General features: G+C 59.5%; 2 protein-coding genes and 1 long non-coding RNA gene across 13 annotated transcripts in view; 2 read left to right on the top strand and 1 right to left on the bottom strand.

Annotated features, from left to right (window-relative positions):
* ABCA3 (ATP binding cassette subfamily A member 3) overlaps positions 1 to 7492 on the top strand; it is a 36784-nt gene extending 29292 nt beyond the window's left edge. For all 3 annotated transcript variants that reach the window (XM_023247118.2, XM_023247119.2, XM_045047514.1), the window contains exons 21-31: positions 144 to 348; positions 678 to 897; positions 1181 to 1339; positions 2039 to 2211; positions 2666 to 2794; positions 2875 to 3069; positions 4651 to 4838; positions 5309 to 5479; positions 5757 to 5947; positions 6089 to 6162; positions 6605 to 7492. In XM_023247118.2, the coding sequence (XP_023102886.2) occupies positions 144 to 348; positions 678 to 897; positions 1181 to 1339; positions 2039 to 2211; positions 2666 to 2794; positions 2875 to 3069; positions 4651 to 4838; positions 5309 to 5479; positions 5757 to 5947; positions 6089 to 6162; positions 6605 to 6736 (1837 nt within the window). In that variant the 3' untranslated portion in view covers positions 6737 to 7492. The remainder of the gene's footprint in view (positions 1 to 143; positions 349 to 677; positions 898 to 1180; positions 1340 to 2038; positions 2212 to 2665; positions 2795 to 2874; positions 3070 to 4650; positions 4839 to 5308; positions 5480 to 5756; positions 5948 to 6088; positions 6163 to 6604) is intronic.
* A 1433-nt stretch (positions 7493 to 8925) lies between these two features.
* Positions 8926 to 13704, bottom strand: LOC102901872. Of its 5 annotated transcripts, none has more exons than XR_891234.4 (3): positions 13217 to 13704; positions 11495 to 11542; positions 8926 to 10878 (listed from the first exon to the last, which is right to left on the bottom strand). It is a non-coding gene; the product is annotated as an uncharacterized LOC102901872 (long non-coding RNA). The 5 variants fall into 5 exon arrangements; XR_891232.4 differs by having other exon boundaries at positions 12796 to 13704; XR_006590966.1 differs by lacking the exon at positions 11495 to 11542.
* Positions 13705 to 13821: 117 nt separating this feature from the next.
* Positions 13822 to 23326, top strand: RNPS1 (RNA binding protein with serine rich domain 1). 5 transcript variants are annotated; one of them, XM_011290692.4, is made up of 8 exons: positions 13822 to 13947; positions 17056 to 17243; positions 17481 to 17636; positions 18287 to 18478; positions 18810 to 18912; positions 19169 to 19322; positions 21784 to 21925; positions 22417 to 23326. In XM_011290692.4, the coding sequence occupies exons 2-8, from the start codon at positions 17173 to 17175 to the stop codon at positions 22514 to 22516; spliced, it is 918 nt and encodes a 305-aa protein (XP_011288994.1). In that variant the 5' UTR covers positions 13822 to 13947; positions 17056 to 17172; the 3' UTR covers positions 22517 to 23326. The 5 variants fall into 5 exon arrangements, with proteins under 5 accessions (XP_011288994.1, XP_011288999.1, XP_011288998.1 ...); XM_011290696.4 differs by having other exon boundaries at positions 13905 to 14043; XM_019821167.3 differs by lacking the exon at positions 13822 to 13947 and adding an exon at positions 14201 to 14339.
* The last annotated feature ends 645 nt before the right edge of the window (positions 23327 to 23971 follow it).

Here is a 23971-nt window from a genome sequence, read left to right on the forward strand (position 1 = left end):
GAGACACGCCCCCACCCCCCCAGCTCCGGCTTTCCCTCTTAAACCCCTTTACTGCCTGGCCCCTCCATCGCATGCTTTGGATGGATGCTGGCCGTACTCACTGTGCTCAGTCCCTGACCTGCCCTGTCCCCCCCGCTCTGCAGGAGCCGGAAGGGATTTGACATTGCCCTCAACTTGCTCTTCGCCATGGCGTTCCTGGCCAGCACGTTCTCCATCCTGGCGGTCAGCGAGAGGGCTGTCCAGGCCAAGCACGTCCAGTTTGTGAGCGGTGTCCACGTGGCTACTTTCTGGCTCTCCGCTCTGCTGTGGGACCTCATGTCCTTCCTCGTCCCCAGTCTGCTGCTGCTGGTGAGGGCTGTGCAGTGCCAGGACCCTCCCCTGCACGTCCCGGGGCCCTGCCTTGGTGCCCCTGCGCAGACCACAGGTCCGCGCTGGCAGCTCGGCCCCAGTTCTGGGACGCTGGCTGGGAACCCCGCCGGCAGCACCCCTCACCCGTGTCTGCACCCCCAGCCTTCATCCCACTGTGGCGGGCAAGGTCCGGGCGCGGGGCACCCTGGTGACCGCTCCAACGGCTAAGGGGAGAAGGGGGGGTGTCATCGGGGGGGGGGGAGTCCCTGGGCTGAAAGCCACCCTGGAGACAGGGCCCCCAGGCACCGCCTACCTCTGTGCTGCCGCAGGTGGTGTTCAAGGCCTTTGACGTGCACGCCTTCACGCACGACGGCCACATGGCCGACGCCCTCCTGCTGCTCATGCTCTACGGCTGGGCCATCATCCCCCTCATGTACCTGATGAACTTCTTCTTCTCGGGAGCAGCCGCTGCCTACACGAGGCTGACCATATTCAACATCCTGTCGGGCATAGCCACCTTCCTCGTGGTCACCATCATGCGCATCCCAGGTGGGGGCCTTAGAGACAACCCCCCAGGTGCCTGGGGGCCAGGTGGCACCAGTGTGGCCACTGGGCCAGGCCATACTCAGGCCCTTCTGCCAAAGGTGGTCCCACTGGGCCGGCAGCCAGCGGCTCTGCCTGGCAGTTTCGGCAAGGGGAGGAGGGGGCCAAGGAAGAGGGGGCTTCACCCAGCTGGGCACCCGGCCCACACACCCTCCGGATCTGCGGGCCTGTCCTGGGGGCGGGTGTCCTGCGTCCCTCAGCGCCCACTCGTCTGTGCCCTTCCCCACAGCGGTGAAGTTAGAAGAGCTTTCCAGAACCCTGGACCACGTGTTCCTGGTGCTGCCCAACCACTGTCTGGGGATGGCCGTCAGCAGCTTCCACGAGAACTTCGAGATGAGGCGATACTGCACCTCGTCGGAGGTCGCGGCACACTACTGCCGGAAATACAGTGAGTGTCCGGGCCCCGCAGCCGCCCCTCCCCACTCCTGCCTGGCTTGTTCCCACGGAGGGGCTCCTTCCGCAAGACAGCCCGGGCTCCCGCAGTCCTGTGCGCTGCCTCCAGGCTGCGCGCCTGCCTTCATGTGGCCGCCGCCCAGCGTCTCTGTATCTCAAATCTTCCTCTGCCTTTCTCTTGTAAGGATGCCTGGCGTTGGATTCAGGGCCCTAAGCTACACCTGCAAAGACCCTTTTCCTAAGTGGGGTTGCGCACAGGTTCTGGGCGTTAGGACATGGACGCGTCTTTCTGGGGCCACCTTTCAGGCTCCCACAGGCCCTTCCTGTGCCTGGAGCTGTCTTCGGCAGTGGTAGCTGTCACCACTGTGACCATGGCAAGGCAGGGAGGAGGTGTCCCATCTTCACATCCCAGTGCCGTCCCCAAGGGAGGAAGGGGCGTGTGAGTGAGCCAGGGTGTGACCCGGTCACTTGTCACAGGCACCCCTCGCAAGGTAGAACTGCCCCAAAACGCGGGGAGTCCCCGAGGCTTCTGAGGGGCAGTGACAAGGATGACAAATGGATCCCGGGCCTTCGTGGCCTCTGCTGAGGGGCTGGTGTGCAGGTGCCTGTGGGCCCAGAGAGGGGCTCAGGCCGGGACCTGGGGCAGGAGAGCGCTCCGGGGCCAGGCTCAGCACTCACTCCCTCGCCCGCACAGACATCCGGTACCAGCAGAACTTCTACGCGTGGAGCGCCCCGGGGGTCGGCAGGTTCGTGACCTCCATGGCTGCTTCCGGGTTTGCCTACCTCAGCCTGCTCTTCCTCGTCGAGACGGACACGCTGTGGAGGCTGAAGACCTGCCTCTGTGCCTTCCGGAGGAGGCGGGCGCTGGTGAGTGGGTCCCGGGCACTCCCCACGCCTCCGCTGCCACGGGCCTGGGGCTCAGCCACCCGGCAGGGTGCAGGCGTCCAGGCCCTCGTGTCTGCCACACACACCCCACCCCACAAACAAAACCCGCGGGACCGCACTGGACATACACGTGAACCCAGGGCGAGGTGGTGCTCTGACGTGAAGACCCCTCTGGGAAGGACTTCGCGTCCACGCAGTACAGCCCCCCACCCCCTCAGCCAAGTGTCACGGCTTTCGCGGTGCGTCCTGCACAGGCCTTTCTCCTTGGCCGTCAGCCTCTCCTCGATGCCAGTGTCAGCCCCGGGCCCACCCAGCCATCCTTGTGAAAGTCCCAAGTCCCTATATGAGCAGTCTCAGAGACCCCCATCCTGTGTCCCGTGGAGAAGGACCTCCTGAGCCGGAGCTCACGGGTGCGGTCTTTCTCTGGAACGATCAGACGGAAGCGTACTCTCGGACATCGGCACTTCCCGAGGACCAGGATGTGGTGGACGAGAGGAACCGGGTCCTGGCCCCCAGCCTGGAGTCCCTGCTGGACACTCCTCTGGTTATCAAGGAGCTCTCCAAGGTAAGGCCCCCTCTGCCCCCCACTCCCCGGGTTCCACCCCTGTGCCGCTGCCTCTAAGCCTCAGTGCCCGTGCCCCGCAGGTATACGAGCAGCGGACGCCCCTGCTTGCCGTGGACAAGATCTCCCTCGCGGTCCAGAAAGGAGAGTGCTTCGGCTTGCTGGGTTTCAACGGAGCGGGGAAAACCACGACTTTCAAAATGCTGACCGGGGAGGAGACCATCACTTCTGGGGACGCCTTTGTCGGGGGCTACAGCATCAGCTCGGAAATCGGGAAGGTGGGTGTGGGAAGACGGGGCACCCTGGAAGCAGGGATGGGCTCATTTCTGGCTCACAGTTCACAAGGCAGTGACCAGGAGCCAGAGCGAAGCAAACAATGAGGGGGAGACAGGACAGGAAGAGAAGAGCCGCCCCCCTTGTCCTGGCCGGGCTGGCAGCCAGGTCCGGGCTCTCTGAGAAGCCGCTCTCTGGACCCGGGCACGTAGAGTTCACAGCGGTTTGCAGCCTGTGCGCACAGATTTATCGTAGTGGTGCCCTGGGCTGTTCAGACCAGGCATTGCACCAAAGCCGGGTAAAAGTTCACCAAAGCACACTGCTAAGAGCATCGTAGAGCCCGATGCTCAGTGAGGAGCCCCGGCTAAGATCTGTGAGCCCTGAGAGACAGCAAGTGACCCGGCTCTGCAGAGGGCATGCTGTGTTCCCTGGGCTTGGGTCTCAGGGCCTTGCCGGGTAAAGGGGAGAAACTGAGGCCTGTGCCCCCCGTGGCAGGGGTGTCCCAGGAGACTTCTCCACGTGGGGCCAGGTGAGGAGGATCCAGGCTGCCCTCCCACTGCCTCTACCGCTGGGGATTGGGTGGAAGTTTCTGTGTGCCGAGGCGAGGAACAGAGAAGAGTCCGTGCCTGGCGGCGACTGCATGTCCTGGGGGCTTCTGGTCTGCCCTGCCCCCAGAGCACAGCCCACACCGTGTGGAGGAAGGCCTTCCTCTCCAGATCCCAAGAAGCCCCACACAGTGTTTCAGGGCCCACGAGCAGTGCACACACACCAAGAAACTGAGGCCCGTGCCTAGAACCCGCACACACAGGTGCCCACAGGAGACGCAAGCCCACTGCTTGAGCTGTGCAGCCGCCAGGCCCAGGTCATAAAACGTCTGTGTTTGCCATGGTGAAGGGAATAAGCGAGATTAGAAACATACGCGGGCAAGAGAAAACCATAAATGTGACCCAGAGGCTGGGGAGGGAGGGGACTCTTGGGTACATCCAGTCTGAGTTCCAGGGAAGGTACTAACTGACGGGGCAGTGGCCGAGAGTATTCCCAGGCCGACTGAACACAGGTTCTGGAAGCCTAGAAATGGCCAGGAAGGCGAGGAGAAAGAAATCCCGTGTCTGGGATCCACGGTCCCCCGCCAGCCAGAGTGGTCCGGGAGAAGGTGCCGGCCCCAGGGGGCCCTGGCTCTGCTGGACGGGGCCCACCGCTCAGAGCCCTGCCACCGCATCACCTGACTGGGTGACAAGCCACCCCAAAGGTGTCGCCAGCAAATGTGCCCTCCATCAGAGAAGAAAGGAAGGCCTGAGACACGTTACATGCCTGATGGGTGGATGAGCTGTCGCACGGCAGATACTCTCACAGTGACGAGCGCGTGTCCTCACTACCCCACCCACACGCCCGTGGTCGCCTAGGCCCCGGCCCACCTCTGCGCCATCGGTGTGGGGTGGCAGGTGCGCTTCCCCGAGCCGGCCAAGCACGTCCCGTGTCCCTGACAAAGCGCAGCATGCTGGCCGTGAGCCGTGGGTGGCCATAGACACACCTGCTGGGCGGAGCCTGGGGGACGCCCCCTCTGACCTGCCGCATCTTGCCTCCAGGTACGGCAGCGAATCGGCTACTGCCCCCAGTTCGACGCTCTGCTGGACCACATGACGGGCCGAGAGACGCTGGTCATGTACGCCCGGCTCCGGGGCATCCCCGAGCGCCACATAGGCGCCTGCGTGGAGAACACGCTCCGGGGCCTGCTTCTGGAGCCTCATGCCAACAAGCTGGTCAGGACGTACAGGTGTGCCTGCGCTCGGGTCCCCTTCCCTGCCCCACGTCTGCCCAGGGCAGAGTTGGAGTCTCCCTTACGATAAAGCGGGGGGCAGCCAAACGGGTCGGGGGCCAGAGCCCATACCCGTTGATGTGGCTTTGAAAGGGGACTGGGGGGCATGACCCAGGCAGTGCCAGGTGGAACGGGGCTGTCCTGCCCGTTCCCGCTGCCCAGAGGCAAGGCCACTAGTAAGGGGGCGTCGGGCCCCTGTCAGGCCCCCTTTAGTGCAGACGGTGTGTATGCTGACCACCCTGGGCACAGCCTCTGGGCACAGAGGCCTCCGTGGGGCCTCTGACACTGCAAGGTCGGCTTCGCAGGCATCATGCTGCCCTCATTCCTGTTCACCTGGGGCGCCCAGCAATCACTGGGACCTGTCCGATGCTGGGACATGGGGAGCCCGTGCTGTCAGCCTTGTGTCACCCCACCCTCTCTGCCCCCAGTGGTGGCAACAAGCGAAAGCTGAGCACCGGTGTTGCTCTGCTCGGAGAGCCTTCCGTCATCTTCCTGGACGAGCCGTCCACCGGCATGGACCCCGTGGCCCGGCGCCTGCTCTGGGACACCGTGGCACGGGCCCGCGAGTCGGGCAAGGCCATCGTCATCACCTCCCATAGGTAGAGCCGGGGTCTCTAGGGGTCGATGGAAGAGCCAGAATGGGGGTGTGGAAGGGGTGGGTTGGGTGGGGCCAGGTGGACAGACGACCAGCCAGCAGCTGGTTCAGAATCTGTGAGGAAAGTCCCCGGGCTTAACCGTGTGGCCCACCCTCCGAACACGGGAATCGGGAACAGCTCGATCTGGCCGACAACACCGGCCCGCCCGCATGAGCCTTTGACGTGGGAGGCAGGCATCGGCGCCCCCGGCCCCGTGTCAGACCTCTGCCCCTCTCCCCAGCATGGAAGAATGTGAGGCCTTGTGCACCCGGCTGGCCATCATGGTGCAGGGCCAGTTCAAGTGCCTGGGCAGCCCACAGCACCTCAAGAGCAAGTTTGGCAGCGGCTACTCCCTGCGGGCCAAGGTCCGGAGCGAAGGGCGGCAGGAGGCCCTGGAGGAGTTCAAGGCGTTTGTGAACCTGACCTTCCCAGGTGTGTCTCCGTGCCTCCTCCCTGCCGAGTCCCGGGCCCGCGACCCCTGGGAGGAGGGCCGTGATTCCAGGGTCCCGGGCGGCTCTCCCCTGGCCCCCACAGCCCGGCCCTCAACGGGGACACGGCATCTCCTTCGTGCAGGCAGCGTCCTGGAGGATGAGCACCAAGGGATGGTCCATTACCACCTGCCCGGGGAGGACCTCAGCTGGGCCAAGGTGAGTGTGGGCCCTGCCAGCACAGCTGGGGCTGGGGAAGGCCCTTCCAGGAATGACTCCTTCTGTGGCGCCTCTAGGCTCCTTCCAAAGAGGAGAGTCATTTTCTGCTCTAGCTCTCACCCCCAAATCCGCTAGGTCTGGAGGTTCACTTAAGTCAGAAAAAAAATTGGCGTGAAAAAGGAAACTGACCCGCAAAGAGGATATATGTTGCCCAGGGTCACACTCTGAGCTGGCAAGATTGGGGGAGGCCCGGCCCCCCACCGTGCGGCACAGCCCCCTGCTCCCCGAAGGGCTGGCTGCTCCCTGCAGGTGCTCCGGGGACCAGGCTGGGACAGAGCTAGGACCTCTGGGAGCCTTACCGCCGCCGTGGCCGGGGGGCTTCGCACGCCAGCCGAGGAGCCCACCCTGGGCTTGCTGGCAGCAGCCTTTCTGCTCCCACAAGGTGTTTGGTGTCCTGGAGAAGGCCAAGGAGAAGTACGCGGTGGACGACTACTCCGTGAGCCAGATCTCCCTGGAGCAAGTGTTCCTGAGCTTCGCGCACCTGCAGCCGCCCGCCGAGGACGAGGGGCCCTGAGGAGCCGGCAGGGGCGGGGCAGGCGGGCGCCCAGGCAGGCGTCCCCTCCCTCCCGGTTCATCTTACCCTGCACCTTTATTTCTAATCACTATTTTCTGTAACGGACACGAGAATCGAGGCACAGTAGGGACCGGGCCTCGGCGCCGTCACGCTGCAAACCGGCACGCGAACGTCCATGTCCGAGGCAGGCGCCGAAGCCCCTCTCTCGAACTCGGGGCCCGGCCAGGAGCGGTCCAGCAGCCCGCGCGGGCACGCCTGGGGGTCTCTGGGCAGAGAGCCGCTCAGGAAGGGGCTGAATTAGCTGAAGTGCTCGCGACGAGAGCACGCGGGACACCCCCACGTTCGCACACGGCACGGAGCCTCCCCGGGGGTGAAACGGGAAGTCTGCCGGGCAGCGGGCAGCGGGCAGCAGGGCTCGCCAGGTTGCCCAGAGCGGAGGGAAAGCCGCCCGTGGCCGTCCATGACGGAGGTGCTGGCTGTGACGAGGCACCGCGGCCTTGGCTCCCGGGGGGGTCCCGGGAGTCACTGCGCCACACAGCCCTGACGCCGCCGCGCCCGGCCGGCCGGCCCCATCCCACCGGCGTCTTCCAGAGTCAGCTGGGGCCGGGGGAGAAGGCGGTCCCGAGACGGGCTTCCTGAGAAGCCGCCCGCGGGAGGCCGGCCGGGGCCCGGGGCGGGACCGAGTGACTGTCTGTGGAGGGGTGCACCTACCGCGTGGTGACTCTGTGCGGAAAATAAAGTCTGGGAGGGAACATGGCCACGTCTGTGAGTCACACGAGATGGGGGTCACGGGCCCGGTCACTGGCCCGCAGGCCTAGCACGGGCCTCCCACATCAGGTTTCACACGGACAAAAAAGCAAGAGCTCGTTTCTGCCAGGTACGTGGTAACTTCCAGAACTCACCACCAGGAGCTGGAGGAATAAGCCAGACCTGCCAGTGCCGAAGCAGGTTAAACGGGCACCTGACAGACCCTTGGTCTACACGAGGAAGCGCGAGTGCAGCGGGGCAGAGGGGGAAGCTGGGGGGGCAGGGGTGGGCCCCTTGTGGGTTTTAGGCCATTTTCCAGAAGATTCTTCCTCCACAACAGCTCCCTTTTTATTTATACTCTTATTTCTTGACGGTTTTCTAAATGTCCTTTTGACACCGCCCCCCCCCCCCCCCCCCGCAGAATTCAGTTTTAGGGAAGACCTGTCTCATCACCGTGGCTCCTTCAGGAGTTTCCCGTTTGCATTTTTACTGGCCTCTGGAGGTCTGTGAATGCTGCCCGTGGCCTCCAGCTCTTCTGTTCCCCCTGGAATTCTTTACACCATCAGCATTTAGTTCCACATTATAAAAAATAAATTCGGGGGTCGGCGTGGTCTAAGATGAGCCCCACAGAAGGCGTGTTCTGGGAGGTGGGCCTGTGGCCCGACACCAGGCCTGGGGGGGGGGGCAGTGGGAGGAGCATAGAGCTTGGCAACTGCAGTTAGGGAGAAGGGACCCCAGGAGCAGCAGGAAGGGGCACCACTTTTGGGGTCCCCGTGGCACCCCCAAGTCATCTGCAAGGCTACTGGAAACCTAGCAGTAGAGCTCAAGGAGCCGGGGCTGGAGCCCACCTGATGTGGTTTGAACTGATGCAGCTCCGGGCCCAGGGGAGAGGGGGAAGGACCACGGACACCCCTACAGGAGAGCTGGCCTGCTTCATCCCCGCCAGCCCATCCCGCTCTCCCCCAGACGCTGGGGCCCAGAGGGTCCCTGGACATGCTGGTCCCAAACAGCTGCTGCATCTGCTGGACCCCTGCCCCTCCCCAGCTCATCAGCAGACCCAGAAGACAAGGTCGCACCTTGCCTACCCCGTGGGCCTGGTCGGGGGCTCCCAAGGGGCGGACACCGACGTGAGGGCCGAGAGCAAGCCTGTGTAAGATCCTGCCCCGTCCGATGGTGTGGCTCGACCGAAACACAGACCGTGAACTGCCCCTCGGCAGGACACCTGCACTCAGAAGTTAGAGGGGGCTGCTCCACAGGGAGGGTTGGGCAGACCCTGCTGGGGTCAGGGCTTAGGCCGAGCCCCATCCACTGCCCTGTGGGGAAAGAATGCCAGGCAGCAGGTCACAGGGCGAGGGGACCCCACCCCCAGGCCCCAGAAACCACTCCTGTGGAATGGAGACTGCAGCCGGCTTGCTGTGCACATCAGAAGGCCCAGTCCCAGCAGCTTTGAAACCAGACAGGCGTTTATTTCTCGGTCAAGTACAAAGTCCAGAGACAGTGGTCTGGGTGTTGTCACCGACAAGGCCTCAGGAAGCCAGCCTCCATCTGCCTGCTCTGTCCAGGTGCAGGCCTCCCTCAAGCTCTGCTCTTGGGTTCAAGGTCACCCTGAGGCTCCAGACAGAAGCAGCAGGGGGACGGGAGGAGGACACAGCTCCCGGATGTCACGTGCTTCTGCGTCCACGTTATTGCACAGAACGCAGGCACATGGCTGCTCCAGGGAGAGGGAGCCGGGACACAGGGTCCTTTGTTTAGCTGGGTACCCCAGATAAGAGCCAGGTCCCAGGACACGATCCCAGTCTCCACCACGACTGCAGTGTGCAGGTTCGCATCAAGGGGTCCACAAGTGTGCCCTCGTGGTCCACTTGAGCTGGCGAGACCCCACCTCACTTAGGAAGACCCACAGGCTAGCAGAAGTGACCCTACCCTAGGGCCCAGCCCCTGCCCCCCATGGTGTCCCTGACCCTATGGTCGCAGGGACACAGAAAAACAAACTGCACAGGTTTTTTTGCTGGGCAAACGCCAATCCAGATCTTCAATCCAGGACTCCAGGAGGAGCGAAGGTCACCTCAGTCTCAGGGACCTTCAGCCCTGTCTCACAAAGCAGCTGACAGGACCAGGGCAGAAGAAGGAGCGAGCCAAGGCCAGCAGCTGGAAGGAAGGCCGGAAGGCTGGTCCAAGGGTGGCCGCAAGCTGCCTGGGGATGACCACACATCGCAGGTGGGAGAGGAGCCAGCCCGTCCGGTCCAGCCTGGACCCACGTGAGCGTGGGCTGAAGTCAGTCAGTCCCTTGACCACAGAGACAGCAACGTCCCAGTGCCCCAGAGCAGTCAGCCCGGACACCCACAGCGCCAGAACCTGGAGGTGAGGGGGGAGGTTTCCGAGAGGCCAGCCCGGGGCTAGACCACCAGCCAGGGCAACAGATTTGGCGATGGCGTCTGCAGGACACCCCACGCCAGCTGCTGTTCGGCTCGCTTCTGGGAACCAGCAGGACACCGATGGCGTAGGCCAGCCAGGTCCTCTGAGACCGCCCCCCCCGTTCCCACACAGACTGGTCAGTGAGAAGGGAGGGCCACCTGTGCTCACCCAGACCCTGTGGCCCTTACCTGCACACCAAGGGACGTTCCTGGGTAGACAGCTTGGGCTCTATCTGGACCCAGAGGGGCTCCTGCAGCAAAGAGGTGGCCACAGAGGCTCTAAGACATCCCCCCAAAACCAAAGTCAGGATTAGGCTGCTCACTCCACCCCTCAGCTGAGGCAAGCGGGCCACGTGTGATATCCCACTCTGCAGACACGAGGTGCCTTCCTTGAACCCCGGCTCAGGTCCACCTCCAAACCCTGGGAGGTTCGAGTCCCTGAAGCCTATCTCCCTTTCCCAAAGGACAGCAAAGCCCCTGGGGTCCCTGCACGAGGGGGCTCAGGGAAGGTAGGTTGAGGGGCTGCCTGAGAAGGCGTGACAAGGCAGAGGTCTCGACCCCGGCAGCCCGCCCAGGAGAGCACCAGGAAGCGGGCGCTGGGCCCTGGAGTCCCATCCCCACCTGACAGGCCCACGTGGTGTTGTCCTCAAACAGGCACGAGGAGCTGAAGCTACGGGGTCGGGCCCGGGGAGCGGGGGCCCTGCCTTCCTTCCTCAACACACAGGGCTGCCCAGGCCCCGCTCCTGGGGCCCGGCCTACACCACACAGATGCTGGCATCAGACGCCTGCAGGGCTGGAGAAGTCCCAAGTCGGCTGGCTGTGGATGGCACAACGTAGGTCCTGGGAGCAGGGCCAAGCCACCTTGGCCCCAGTCGACACTGCGACACGGCCCACAGGTCCGCCAACGATGCAGCGTACGAGCTCCACTGCTCCGTGCCCAGCTGTGACCGCCCCGGCTCAGGCACACTATCCTTGACTTCCCTGGGGCAGAAATGAACATGGGGCTTTGGGCATGAAAACCAGCACAAGCCCCCAGCTCACTGCTCAGCCACCCCCAGGAGAGTCCAGAGTCACCTGCTGGCAGGGAGATGGGAGAGGTCTCAGGACCCGACAACCCACACCTTAGAGGCACAAGCCTGCAGCCAGAGAGGCTCCCCACAACTCCAGACCCTCGCTGGCTGTCTGACCCTTTAACGCCCAGCCTGGCCACCGAGAAGGACCAGCCAGTGCCTCTTCCTGGGCTCCTGCAGGGGCTGCAGGCTCTCACCTCCACAGAGAGACCCAGGCCTCCTCTTCGAATGCCTCCCTCAAGGCCACCGAGCCATCACCGCCTCCCTGACTCCACCCAAACTCTTCTGTTCTACCTGGCCGGGCCACCCCTGTCCTTGGTGCAGGGACTCTCAGCGGTAGGTAGGAGTCCTTTCTTGGGGAGGCGATGCCTACTTGAGGCTCCCGGAAGGCGCACTATGACCTCCAGCACCATCCAGACTACCACTAAACCCTCTCCGTGTCCCCGGTCACCAGCCTCCAAGGGCAAGCACTGCAGAGGCCCACAGAGGATGAAGGCAGAGGGAATATTCTGTCTTGACAAGGGTACCTTTCCAAATGGAGAGCAGCGCCACATGCCAGCAGGTGGCCCCCGACCCTGGAAGGGAAGGGAGGGGCTCAGGACACTGGCAAAGCCTGAAAGATGCCTGTGGTATAGTGCTCCAGGCCTGGGGCTGGCTGCCCAATGCAGTCTCCGGGAGCCCTGCCCCACCCCCCTCCACCAAGCCTGGGCCAAAGGCCTCCCGAGGTCCCCAAAGGACGTAGCGTCCCAGCCCTCAGCCCCCAGGGCCTCAGTAAGTTGGCACAGGGGTATAAGAAGGGTGAAGCCAGAACTCCTGGAAGGCCAGGGGGCAGGCGGCCTCCAGATTTATTTCCTTAGGTTTCTTCTGAACACATTCTGTTCATCTTCAAAACGGCAAAAGATGCTCAAATTTTAAAGCTCAACAGCTGATAACACACTTGGTAACAAAAATCAGCAATATTTAGAAACAAACTTGATTAAATTCATGTGTATGAATAAATCATGCTTTTAGATTTAACATAAAACGTGTTAAAATTTATATGCATGCCAAACTACAGCATTCCGCTCATTTTTTTAAAAGTAGCGGGGGTTGGCTGCCCGGCTGAATTGTTCCCACCCTTGCCAAGGTGGGGTTGCTCGCCCACTCCCTCCCCACCTAGGGTGCCGGTGCGGCCCTGGGCATGCACTGATGGTGGGCCCAGGATGTGTGGGGCTCCGACATGCTGCCACGGCCACCCTGTCCCCAGTGCTGACCCTCTGGGCCCCTTGACGGCTGCGGGGCAGAGCCAGGGCTGCCCTCTGTTCAACTCACTCCTCCGTGCGTGGCCATGGCAGACGTGACAATGACAGTAGAGGATTCAATGCTCTAAATGCACCCCCACCACACCAGGGCAAATCTAAATCCAGAGGGAGGCCCCTGCACCGGACTGACTGCCTGCCTGCCAGCACATCCCCCCCTAGAAATGTGTTGGTGCCTTAGCAGAAGGGACACAGGAGGGGGCTGCTCCTTCCGGGCTCCCTTTTGTCCGTGACTCTGAGACACCCCCCAGCCCGGGGTAAAGGTGTTGGGGCACAGCTGACAACCTCCGGAAGGGGCCAGATTGGCTGGACACGGAAAGGCACCACCATCCACAGGCTGGGAAAACCACAGAGCACAGAGAACAATGACGTGCAGACAGCGTCTGCAGCACCAACCGTCTGGTCACCAAGCTGCAACCTGGACTCCCCTGTCCTTGTCCTAGCGGTTATCCGTCTCCAAATCACAGTGATTCCTTTCTCCAGAAAGATCCGATTTCGATCTGTTCCCTTCTCTTCCTTGATGCACCTACCTGTTCGGACAACGTCTGGGGCGGGGTGCACCTTCCTTGCTCCCACCAAGGGTCATGCAGTAACAACCGCTTGCCGGACATGGGTGGGGGAACGCTGGCGGCCCCGTGGGGAACAAAACCCGAAAGCGCTAGCCTCTTTGGCGCCGGGTTTTATTCTCCCAGCCTCCTGCCTGGGCCCGGGCCACTGCTTTGCCAGAAGGCTGACTGCCTCCCTGCCTGCGCTGTTCACCGGCCAGAGTGAAGAAGCCTCGGCGCCGGATGTTGCACATCCTCCACGTCGCCCCACCACCGCTGAACTCCACCTTCGTAGCCTGGCCTGCGAGCCGCCACACTGGCCTCCCCTCCCTTCTTGCAACGCCGTAGCGCGGCTATTCCCTCTGCCGGGCGCCCCCTCCCCCTCGGGTCTCAGCCGCAGTGTCACCTCCTCGGAAGCGCTTCCCCCTCCGCATCCTGTCTTCTACCCTGATGTTCGCTCCCAGTTCGTGACGGTCGCACTGTCCCCCGTCTAGTCTCGGAACCCGGCCGAGCTCCGTCCGCGCAGCAGCGGCGTCCGCACGGTCACTCCGCCCACCTTACGTGGTTTTTAACCGCAGGAACCCAGCCCCGCACCCACTCAGGCTCCTGAGCCGCCTGAGCCCCGCGGGACCCCCCCACGGCCCGCAGCCAGAAGCCGGAGCGCCCGCACCGCCCTCGGTCCAGCAGCCGGCCGCACAGCGTGCGAAGCACAGGGGTCAAGGGTGGCGCGCCGGGGCTACCGCCAGACCCGCCGCCTGCCCAGTGCGCACGCGCGAGGGCTGGGGCAAGGCCGCCACTGCGTTAACTCCCTCCGCGCCGCCCCGGGGGCTGCCCCAGCGGCGCGGCCCTGCCGACCGCGGTCCCACAATCGGCCGGCCCCCTGAGGCGTGCAGCCAGCCCCTGGCAGTCCCAGACACCTCCTCAGAAAGGGAGCTAGAGCAAGAGTCGCCGACGCAGCTCGCCAAAAACGGCCGTGGCCCTTTAACATTCCCCTCGCTCGCGCCCATTGGCTAGGGCGCTCTACGTCATCGCTGCGCGCCCGACAGCGGCGCCTTCCCGCTCCCTAACCCTGACGCCAGAGCGGCGCCGGCCTTAGCGGCTGAGGAGAGCGGGAGGAGGTTGCGGCGGCGGGAAGATGTAAGTTGGGGGAATCCGACCCCATCCGAGCTCCGGGGACCGCCCGCAAAGCTCGGCGGGGCGCGTGGTGGAGCCGGCCCGCTCCTCGGCCTCTCGGTAGGGACGGCAGCCTGGCGGCGCGGCACCGGGTCTAAGAAGAAAGAGTGTGGCCCGGGGCGGGTGGAGTGGGAGGCGCCGAGGCCGCGGCCCGGAAGTGGTCGGGGCCGCGGCGGGCGGAAGGGCGCCTCAGATCGTCCCCCTCTGCGGCGGGCCCTGCTAGGCCCGCCGGACTCGGAGCAGCCGGGAGCGCGGCTTCCGCCTTCGGGGCTCTCTCGCCGGGTTGGAGACCCAGGCCCGCAACGCCAGGCCCTGCCCTGGAAGCGCTCGCGGCCCGGCGCCTGGACTGGGGAGTTGTGAGTGAACGCGGACGGGGGCGGCGAGGTCGCGCGTGGGGCCCGTGCCAGTGGGTGCGGAGTGGCTTTGGTGGGGTGCCCTGGGAGACCGGCTGAGCCTCCCTTCGAGGCCATTAATTCAGACATGACTCCACGGCCGTTTACCAGGCTCCCGGGTGCCGTTTTCCGCGCGAGTCCTTGGAGATACGGCCTCTGATGTCATGCAGCTCCGTTGGACGGGTTACCCCCCACAAGGGAGGTTACGGGAAGGTTCGAGTCCACGAAGGGAAGTCGTGGCTTTTTCTTTTATTTCGCATGAATTGTGCCTAAAATGTGCTTTTAAATGGGGAAGGTGCTCTGAAGAGTTGAGCCGAAACGCCATCTGCTCGAGGTTTAACTAATTGTTCTCTCTCTCTCTGGCTGTTGGACGCGCACCTTTCCGGAGGATGGGGGAGGTAACCAAGGTCCTGTGCTGTTACCTGAACTTGTGTGAACAGAGAGCCTCAATCTTTGCTTTCTAGCACTCGGCCACGCCCAGCAAAGTGTTCGCTCAGCCTGTGGTTCTTAATTCGTAGAGTTTAAGAATTCCGGTGGTGCTGCTTGTCACCGAGCACACGGGGGGGGGGGGGGGGAGGGCGCGGGAGTCTGCGGTCACGTGTGCCTACGGAGCACTTGAAATACACCTAGGCCAAACTGAAGGGTTTAAAGGCTTAGTGGGGGGTGGGGGTGCAGATATTTCACTAATGAGTTTTTATACTGATTGTATGTTGAAAAGATAACATTTGGGGTATAGCGTGTCCACTGTATTACTGAAAGTCAATTTCATCTTTAACTTACCTAATGAGGCTGCTAGAAGATTTAGGATTTTAGCTCACACTCTATTTCTATTGGACAGTACTGCACTTGGTGATCCTGACCGGGTGGTTCAGGGACCCCTGGTGAGCATTCAAGAGATTATGTGTGACTTTGGGAGACCAGAGTTCACGTGGGGAAAAAGCTTCCAAACATGGAAAAACGTCCCTTTCTTCTAAGGAAAGCTAACATTGATTGAGCCTTAACTAGGTGCCAAGTTTCTTTCATGAGTAATAAATTTGGTTAATGATCTTGGTGACTATGGAGGTGTAGGAACTGTAATTGTCACTATAATGCTTTTGAGAAATCGAGGCTCAGAACGGTTAAGTGACTTACCCAAGGTCACACAGCAAAGCTCTGAATTAAACAGATACACTGACTCCGGACGCTTAACCAGTGAATTACACTTCCCGCTTGTCGGAGGACGCTGAGCTTCTCCAGTGTTGCTTGCTCAGTGCCCATAGCACCTTACTGTTTTAAGGCAGAACATCTTAAACGACGTTATCAGCTTGGAAAAGAGCAGCAAAGGTGGCATTCTGCTTGCTTCTGCTCTAATCTGATCATCCGAAGCTGGCCTTCACTCTGGAGTCACAGAATTTATTCAGGATCTTGGGCACCCCTACACAACGTGAAACAGGATCCCAGTTGGCTGCTGTGTCCAGGTTACTTACAGGCTGTTGAGGAAGAGGAACTAGGAGTAGTGGAGACCAGTACCTGAGACCTTTGCTTGCAACTCGAGCAAATTGTAGAAAACCTCACTGCAAATATTGAAGTTTGTTCTAAGTAACACTCGCTAATGGTACTAATGACCATTTATTGAGCACATGCTGCAATCCGGACACTTTGTTAAACCTTTATGAGCAGTGCCATCCAGTTCTAGTGCCATCCAGTTCTAGTGCCCCTCCCCACACGCATGTGATTTTGGGGAAAAAATGTAAGTATAAAGTTAAAAGAATTGCAGTGACTACCCTCATAACCACCACCTAGATCATACAAGTCCCATTTCTACCACATTTGCTTTTTACGCGTCAATATTTTTATTATATTTTGAAGTACATTGTAGCCTCTGGTGTAACACTTCTATCTGCCTATCATTAACTAAAGTTGCATTTGCAATGACTCTTTTTTGGGTTTTTTTCTTAAGTTTATTTATTTTGAGAGAGAGCAGGGGAGGGGTAGAGAGAGAAAGAGAATCCCGAGCAGGCCCTCCACTGTCAGCGAGGAGTCTGATGCAGGCTCAATCTCACAAACAGATCATGACCTGAGCCGAAGTCAAGAGTTGGAGGCTTAACTGACTGAACCCTCCGCCCCCAGGCGCACCATGCAATGACTGCTTTTTAAATGTTCATAGGGGAACATTTTATTTGTTTGCATTTGGGTATTAAATGTTTTGATGCTACCTGTCGCTTTTGAAATGGTTTTTGCTTCCAGTCGTAGCCTAGATCCAAAGTATCCTACGAGGAAATTACAGCAGTTAAACAAGAGATCTGACCACACCAGTAACCCTTTCAGGAGAGCCACTCTTGGGGTTTTTTTTCTGTTCTGCATGCAAATGTGGTGCTGTGGTATGGTGGGGGGGGGGGGCGGTAGAGGGCTCATCAAACCTATGAGTGCAAAATGGGTATTGTACCTCCTGTAAAATAACTGACGGGCGCCACCACCGTTTCCTTAAGGAAAAGACCACAAACTGAGGTGAGGGTCTGCCTGTGGGGGTGGGACCCTCCCCAAGGAAATGGAAGAGGTCCCTGTGTGTTCCTGGCTTTGTGGACGCTCGCTGCTCACTGTGTTCCTTGCCATCTTCTCGTGTGCTCGCCTTTTGACTGCAAAGCGAATTTGTTGCCTTGCCAATACGTTCACTCTGTAAATCCTTTTATCTTGTTATTAGGCTGCACTTTGGCGTAAATTGCAATCGATTAGGGATCGTTTCTCAGACTCGAGTTAGAAGTGAGAGTTCAGATAAGTGAGGCCGCCATTGCTGCTTTGAACACCTCAGAAGGGGAGAATGGATTTATCAGGAGTGAAAAAGAAGAGCTTGCTAGGAGTCAAAGAAAATAATAAAAAGTCCAGCACTAGGTAATCCTTCTGTCAGATTTTTCTAGTGCTACTTTGGGGGTGCTCGTTACTAGGGACCCTCAGAAAGGGGAAGATTGGAAATGTCTCACATTCTACAGTGAAGTGTCCTAAGCCACAGATCGTTTTGTTCTGTGATCACCTGGGGTCTCTGTAGCCCTTTGGATCCCCTCCTGGGTAGTGTTGTTTCAGGGTTTGGTCAGAGGGGCTCGTGATCTCACACTCTTCCTCACCATCCAGGGCTCCCTCTCCTACCAAACGCAAAGACCGCTCTGATGAGAAGTCCAAGGATCGTTCTAAAGATAAAGGGGCCACCAAGGAGTCTAGTGAGAAGGACCGGGGCAGGGAGAAAACGCGGAAGAGGCGCAGTGCTTCCAGCGGCAGCAGCAGCACCAGGTGGGGCCGCGGGGCGGGGCCCTGAGAGCCACGCCCCTTTCTGTCCGCTGAGCCTGCCCACTGCTGTGTAGTCCGAATTATTCACACAGAAGATTGTGAGATTGTTAATAAAGGCCTTAACTGCAGCACAATGCTTTGGGGTTTGCTCCGGTTCCCTATGGAGGATGGTGTTGACGAATGAGACATCTGGGGATAGATTTTTCTCTCAAGTGCTTTTTTCTTTAGTTGTGATTGGATTGCCCGAGCCTAAAGCTTGCATTTCTTCACTTGAGCGCCAGCCCGAGCCCCTCGGTAGCCACCTTCCAGGATGGATTGGTGTTCTGACCTGCAGGCTCTTTCTGTACCTCCCAGCAGTCAAGGCTTCTGTGTGGCTAGGAAGCGGCTCCTTCCTTTCCTGCCCCTGCGCAGTTTGAATGCGGTTTTCTGTCCCTGCCAGGGGCTTTGGCTAGAGAAGGCTGGGGTAGATATCATCCCCACCCACCCACCCACCCACCCCCCCCCCCGGGGTGGGGGGACGACATGGAGGTTGGAAAATAATGAGGACAGCGGTGGCCTCTTGGGAGCATGAGCACGTACAGGCTCGTCTGCGTCTGCTGGGAAGAGAGGCTCCCCTCCGCCGCTGCTTGTGACACTTCTGTCTCCCTGGTCAGGTCCCGGTCCAGCTCTACCTCCAGCTCGGGCTCCAGCACCAGCACTGGCTCGAGCAGCGGCTCGAGCTCTTCTTCCGCATCCAGCCGCTCGGGAAGCTCCAGCACCTCCCGCAGCTCCAGCTCCAGCAGCTCGTCTGGCTCGCCGAGTCCTTCTCGACGCAGGCACGACAACAGGAGGCGCTCCCGCTCCAAGTGAGCTCCCTTCCGGCGCCGCTTCCCACGGCGGGGGGGTGGGGGGGGTCTTGTCTTGGTTTGGAGGGGTTGCCCCAAAACTTGTCAGTCATCTGGGAACTTAGTTTGCAAACTGGGGACTATAAGGTGACAGTAGCTGTTAGAAAAGTAGCCTGTAGAGGAGTCTGTGTCTTACTTAGTCGGATTTCTGAGGCAGAGATAACAGGAATGTACACGAACTGGTAGGGAAAGCTGCCTTATAAAAAACTCAACAGTAGCACTTAGCAGCCCCACTTAAAAAATTTTTTTGACTTGACAGAAATTGTTTCTGTTGTTGTGTTTTTTCAATCAGATCCAAACCACCCAAAAGAGATGAAAAGGAAAGGAAAAGGCGGAGTCCTTCCCCTAAACCCACCAAAGTGCACATCGGGAGGCTCACTAGGAATGTGACCAAGGTGAGGGATCACAGATCTGTCCAGTGGGCAGAGGGGGCACGTCTCTTCTGCAAATGTTTTGAATGGAAAACCAGAGAAGCTGGCCTTTGCTGGAGGTAACCGAGAACATAGGCTCTGAGGACACTGGCGGGAGTCCTTTATCCGAGTTGTTCCGTGTGAGAGAGACGCCCCAGCTTGTCACCGTCATGGGGTGACTTCTCAGCTCCCACACGGGTAGTTGGTGGGTGCACATCAGAGTGACCCTTCTTTCCTCTAGGACCACATCATGGAGATATTCTCCACCTACGGGAAAATTAAAATGATTGACATGCCTGTGGAAAGGATGCACCCCCACCTGTCTAAAGGCTACGCGTACGTGGAGTTTGAGAATCCGGACGAGGCCGAGAAGGCTCTGAAGCACATGGATGGAGGTGGGTGACCCTGCTGCGCCCCCTCTCTGCTCCCTGCGCGAGGCTGGCCTCGGCCCAGCGGGGGGACCTTTCAGACCAGTTTCCCCCAGCTCCCTGCAGCTCTTGCCCGACTCCATCTTTGACCAGTGGGGGTGTGTTCACCAAAAACAAGTTGATGAGGTATCATTCTTGGGAAAATTTCAGCAAAAATGAATACATTAACATCTTCCGAGTTTTCCAATCTGTGAGAACTTAAGGAACGAAGGGGTTTATTTTGTACAATATTATGAATGTGAATAATGCAGCATTTGGCTTTTGTATGGCAGTGTTTTCTCTAGTCCTCTCTGAGAGTCATCTTCTGTTATGCTGACATTTCAGCATTTTTAGGTTTACTTTGCTGAATTCATACATTTTACCCATCTCCCTCAAGCTTGTATCGGAACTATTTGTGACATTTATAGCTGTTTTGTATTGAGCAGAATGGTTTTGACGGCGGCTGAGCACTTGTGAATAGTTTTGGATGGCCGGTTTCCATCTTGTCTTCACGTCTGTGTCTTTGAAGAGCGTGGAATCGGTCTCCGCCCCAGCTCGCTCTTATAATCTACGCAGCTGGGGCCGAGAGCTGGCTCCGTCCACAGCACTGTGCATGGGGTATCTGGCCACGCAGGGAAGAATCTGAACACCCCAGAACCTTGGAGTCCTCAGAAGCCTGTTACCCACTGGAAAAATAGTGTAATGGTGTGATGGCTAGTTTTCCTGGAGCCCTGATGGAGCTTGGACACTAGGAACTTTCCCTTAACGCTAAGCTAGCTGTCTTCAGTCTACTGAAATCCCTTTGAGGGGCGCGTGAGTGACTCATTCGGTTGAGCGTCCAGTTCTTCATTTTGGCTCAGGTCGTGACCTCACAGTTCGTGGGACCGAGCCCTGTGTCGGGCTCTGTGCTGACAGTGAAGAGCATGCTTGGGTTTCTTTCTCTCTGTCTCTCTCTCTTTCTCTCTCTTTCTTGCTCGCTCTGCCCCCCTCTGTCTCTCAAAATAAATCCTAAAACATAACCAGTCGCTCCCTTTGAAGTTTTTTAGGAGTTTGTCATGAACTGTGCCCACCACCTCTTGATCTTAACCACACCTTCATTTTAGAGACTGTCAAACATGCGTCTTTGAGAGCTGGAGCACTTGCTAAGAATTCAGGACACTCAGCCACGTCCAGGGTGTGCATGGTCGTAGCCCACGTTTTTTAAGATTCTGGTAGGATCTGTGTGTGTGTCCACATACTGTACTGCGCCCCATCGAGTGGAGCAACTCCGTGCTGGCTCCAGAAGGAATGTGGAAGGGCTTGGCCTTTCCTGGCAGCTGCCCAGAAGATAGAGTTGTCTTCATTGCTGTATGATCGGTGTCCTTGACGTTCCTGATTTGGGCTGGTCTTGGCAATGGGCCATGCGGAGGCAGGGGGTGCCTTAGGCTGCGTTTACTTAAGTCTCGTGAGTGCGTTCTGAACACAGGTCTACATGCCTGAGCCACCTCCTTGCCATCTCTGCTGTCGCCTTGAGGGTAGGAGCTGAGAAGATGAGAGAGGGCACACGAGGGCTGTGCTCGGTCCCGAGCGGTCCCTGGACTGGGCCAGGGTGCGTGCTCCCCTGAGGTTCCTGGGTCTGCGCCTTGGTCTCCTTTGCTTGCTTTTTCTGAGGCCCTGAAGGCTCCTTGGCCTCCATCCTGAGCCGCCTCCCTTCACTGTTCTCATCGGCTACATTCACGTACGTGGCTGCACTCAGAGTCCCCTCCCCAAGTCACTTTTTCCACACTCTGAAGACAGACTTGACAGCTGAACCTTGGTTTGGTTTTGCTCCCCTGCCCCAGTAGTACTTTCTTCTTCCCGAGCCACGATGCAGTCATAGCTCATCTAGAAACAGGGGTGCCGATCATCCCTCCCACCCCATCCACCGCCACGTTGTAGTGACCCGGCGGCCCATTTACAGTGGACACTGCCCTCGTCGGGACCCAGCACCCAGAGGCCACCTTCTGGTCCCCTGGGAGGAGCTCTCTGAGGAAAGTATCTCCACGGCGGGTATCGGGAGAGGAGGCCAGGCCTCCTGGCTCAGAGGCCACACGTCTTTGAGGGCAGTCCTTCTGGATCTCTTATATTTCACCCCATCTGCTTCCCTCACAGTGCTGCCCCTCCTTCACCCCCACAGCCCCCACAGTGCTGCCCCTCCTCTTGCCTGTCCCTCCCAACCTTCTAGAGGAGGCAGCTCAGTGCTAGGCCCACCTTCCGGCTCAGGTCAGGGCACAGCCCTTCCCCATCAGTGAACGGGCTCAGGTGTCCACTTGGGTGCACTTCCCTTGGTGGCTGCTGTGCATGAGGGGTCTTGGTGCCTCGAGACTGAGTTCCCTCTTCGCTTCCACGCTATATAGGCACGTTTCCTGGCCAAACCGCCCACAGTAGTGACTGGGTGTGATATTTTGTGACTTGATCTTTTTTTCAACAGGACAAATCGATGGCCAGGAGATCACCGCCACCGCTGTGCTGGCCCCATGGCCGAGGCCACCGCCCAGGAGATTCAGCCCTCCCAGGAGAATGCTGCCTCCACCTCCCATGTGGCGTCGGTCGCCCCCACGGATGAGAAGAAGGTAGGTCTGTTTGGAGTCTCCCAGAGGACTGCTTGAGGCCTGTGTGGGTTTGTTTCATTTACACACACAGCATGATAGTGCTGACCTCGGAGCCCTGCTCAGCCTGTGGGCTGGCATGGGACGGCCCTGTGGGGGCACCGCTGCGGGTGGCACCACTATTCCTGGAGTCTGGGTCCTGTCCCCTTCCTAGCTAACAGGACAGGAAGGCTCAGGAGAGGAGTTTGAGTCAGGTGAGGGAGGGGCTGTCCCTGGGCAGAGGCCAGAGCACGGCCCTCCTCTGCTGGTGGTGTTGAGCCGCCCCGTGCACGGCCCTCAGGAAGGAAGGGCTCCCAGGCGGTGCCGTCAGAGAGCCGTCCTGGCTTAGAGCATTGACGTGTGCAACTCCACAGAACGTTCCTTCCAGAAGCCAGCTTCGCCCTGTGGCCGGAGATGCGGAGCTGTGTCTGTGGTGCCAGCTTCGGTGTCTGACTTGGTCTTTCCTCTCCCTGCAGGTCGCGCTCCCCGAGACGCAGGTCCCCGGTGCGCCGGCGGTCCCGCTCGCCCGGCCGCCGCCGCCACAGGAGCCGCTCCAGCTCCAACTCCTCCCGATAAGCAGGCCACCGGGGCTCTGCACCCTGGAACTTCTGTCCCGTCCACTTCAGTTCGGTCACTTGTGTAGCGGCAGGAGGATTGGTAGGAGAGAAATTCCTCACTCAGGGCAGGCTTCGAAGGCGGCGATTGAGGCATTTCCTCTGAAGGCAGAGTTCTAGCTGCAGGAGCGTTAGTGGCTTGGGGTTGTGCCTCTAAAGACGCCCGCCAGGTCTCTGGCTAGAAAGCTCCCACGTTCGCAGTTCCTCAGAGTCCATTCAGTGGCAAAGCCAGCAGGGACAACGCAGGGCTCCGGGTGGCAGTGCGGCCCCAGCCCGGGGGTGGGAGCTGGGCCAGTGGCCTGGTCGTGCCCAAGCTTGCCGGTCTGCGGGGTCCCTCAGGAAGGGGCCTTCTTTCCGTGCGGCTGCTGATCCTGCTGGCCTGGCCCTGCTCCCCCTGCTCCGGTCCTCCTCCGATATCTACAGTCAGACACCCTGTGTTCATCACCGGAAATGGTTGGTTTTACACGTACTCATGCACACACACCACATCCCGCGGCTCCCTTTCTCTCTGCACTTGGTGAACAAGTTGAGAGCCAGCTCCACAGGGCCATCAAGGACCCCCCCCCCCCCTTGTACCTGTCATTCACTGTGGTCTCGCAGGTTACCGTGGCAACGTGTACATTGCTTTTTTGGCTTTTATTGTACAGTCAGTACTATAAATTTGTTGTTTTGAGTTTTGTAACTTGTAGCATTTTAGGCGCTGTTGTGTTTGTACTTTGTTGTGTAGAGTGAAGGGATTGTGTTGAATAAATGGGATTAGACTGCAGACTGAGTACTGCCTTCGCTGCCCCCTTCCTGTCTGTGACCCCAGAAACAGCTTCACTTCTGAAGCTAAAAACTCAGGCACTAAAAACACACGACCGCATCTTGGTTCATTTCCGCAGGCACACTTCCAGAGTCTGAGCAGAACAGCCGGTGAGCACGCCAGGGAGTTGGGCAGATTCTGTGGGTTGACCTGCACTGAGAGAGAGATGCTCTTATCACCTTATATTCCCAGGAGCTTGGCATTTTGCCTGACCAGAAACCGATCTCCTTGGCTGCTGCTATGTTAGCCACGAAATAATGAAAAAATGGTTTTCCACCTCAAAAGTCGGTTGTGTCACAACAAAGACTTAGAAACTGTAAAAAACAATTGAGGTTTCAGTCACCCAGCCCTGAGCTTGGCCCTTCCTGTGTCCATATGCAAATGGGATGTCTGCGAGACCACCTCCTGCCAGGCAGCACAGTGGCTTCCTACCCGGCAGGGGACACCAGTGTTGAGCGGGGACCCTTTCGGTGTTTCTGAATGCAGGACAGAGCAAATAAAATCAGGTGCTCCCTTTGCTGTCAAGGAGGCGGTGGCACCGCGGTCCTGTCAACAGTGTGAGGGCACCTGTTTCTGCCCACCAGCACCGCCTCCACCTCACCCCCGCCCCGT

The sequence above is a fragment of the Felis catus genome, chromosome E3, assembly GCF_018350175.1.
Source record: "Felis catus isolate Fca126 chromosome E3, F.catus_Fca126_mat1.0, whole genome shotgun sequence".
Classification (NCBI taxonomy): Eukaryota; Metazoa; Chordata; class Mammalia; order Carnivora; family Felidae; genus Felis; species Felis catus.

Coding starts and splice junctions, on each gene's coding strand:
- RNPS1 (XM_011290692.4), top strand. CDS start 17,173: ATGGATTTATCAGGAGTGAAAAAGAAGAGCTTGCTAGGAGTCAAAGAA. Junction 18,479..18,809: donor AGGAGGCGCTCCCGCTCCAA/GTGAGCTCCCTT, acceptor TTTTTCAATCAG/ATCCAAACCACCCAAAAGAG. Junction 18,913..19,168: donor TCACTAGGAATGTGACCAAG/GTGAGGGATCAC, acceptor TCTTTCCTCTAG/GACCACATCATGGAGATATT.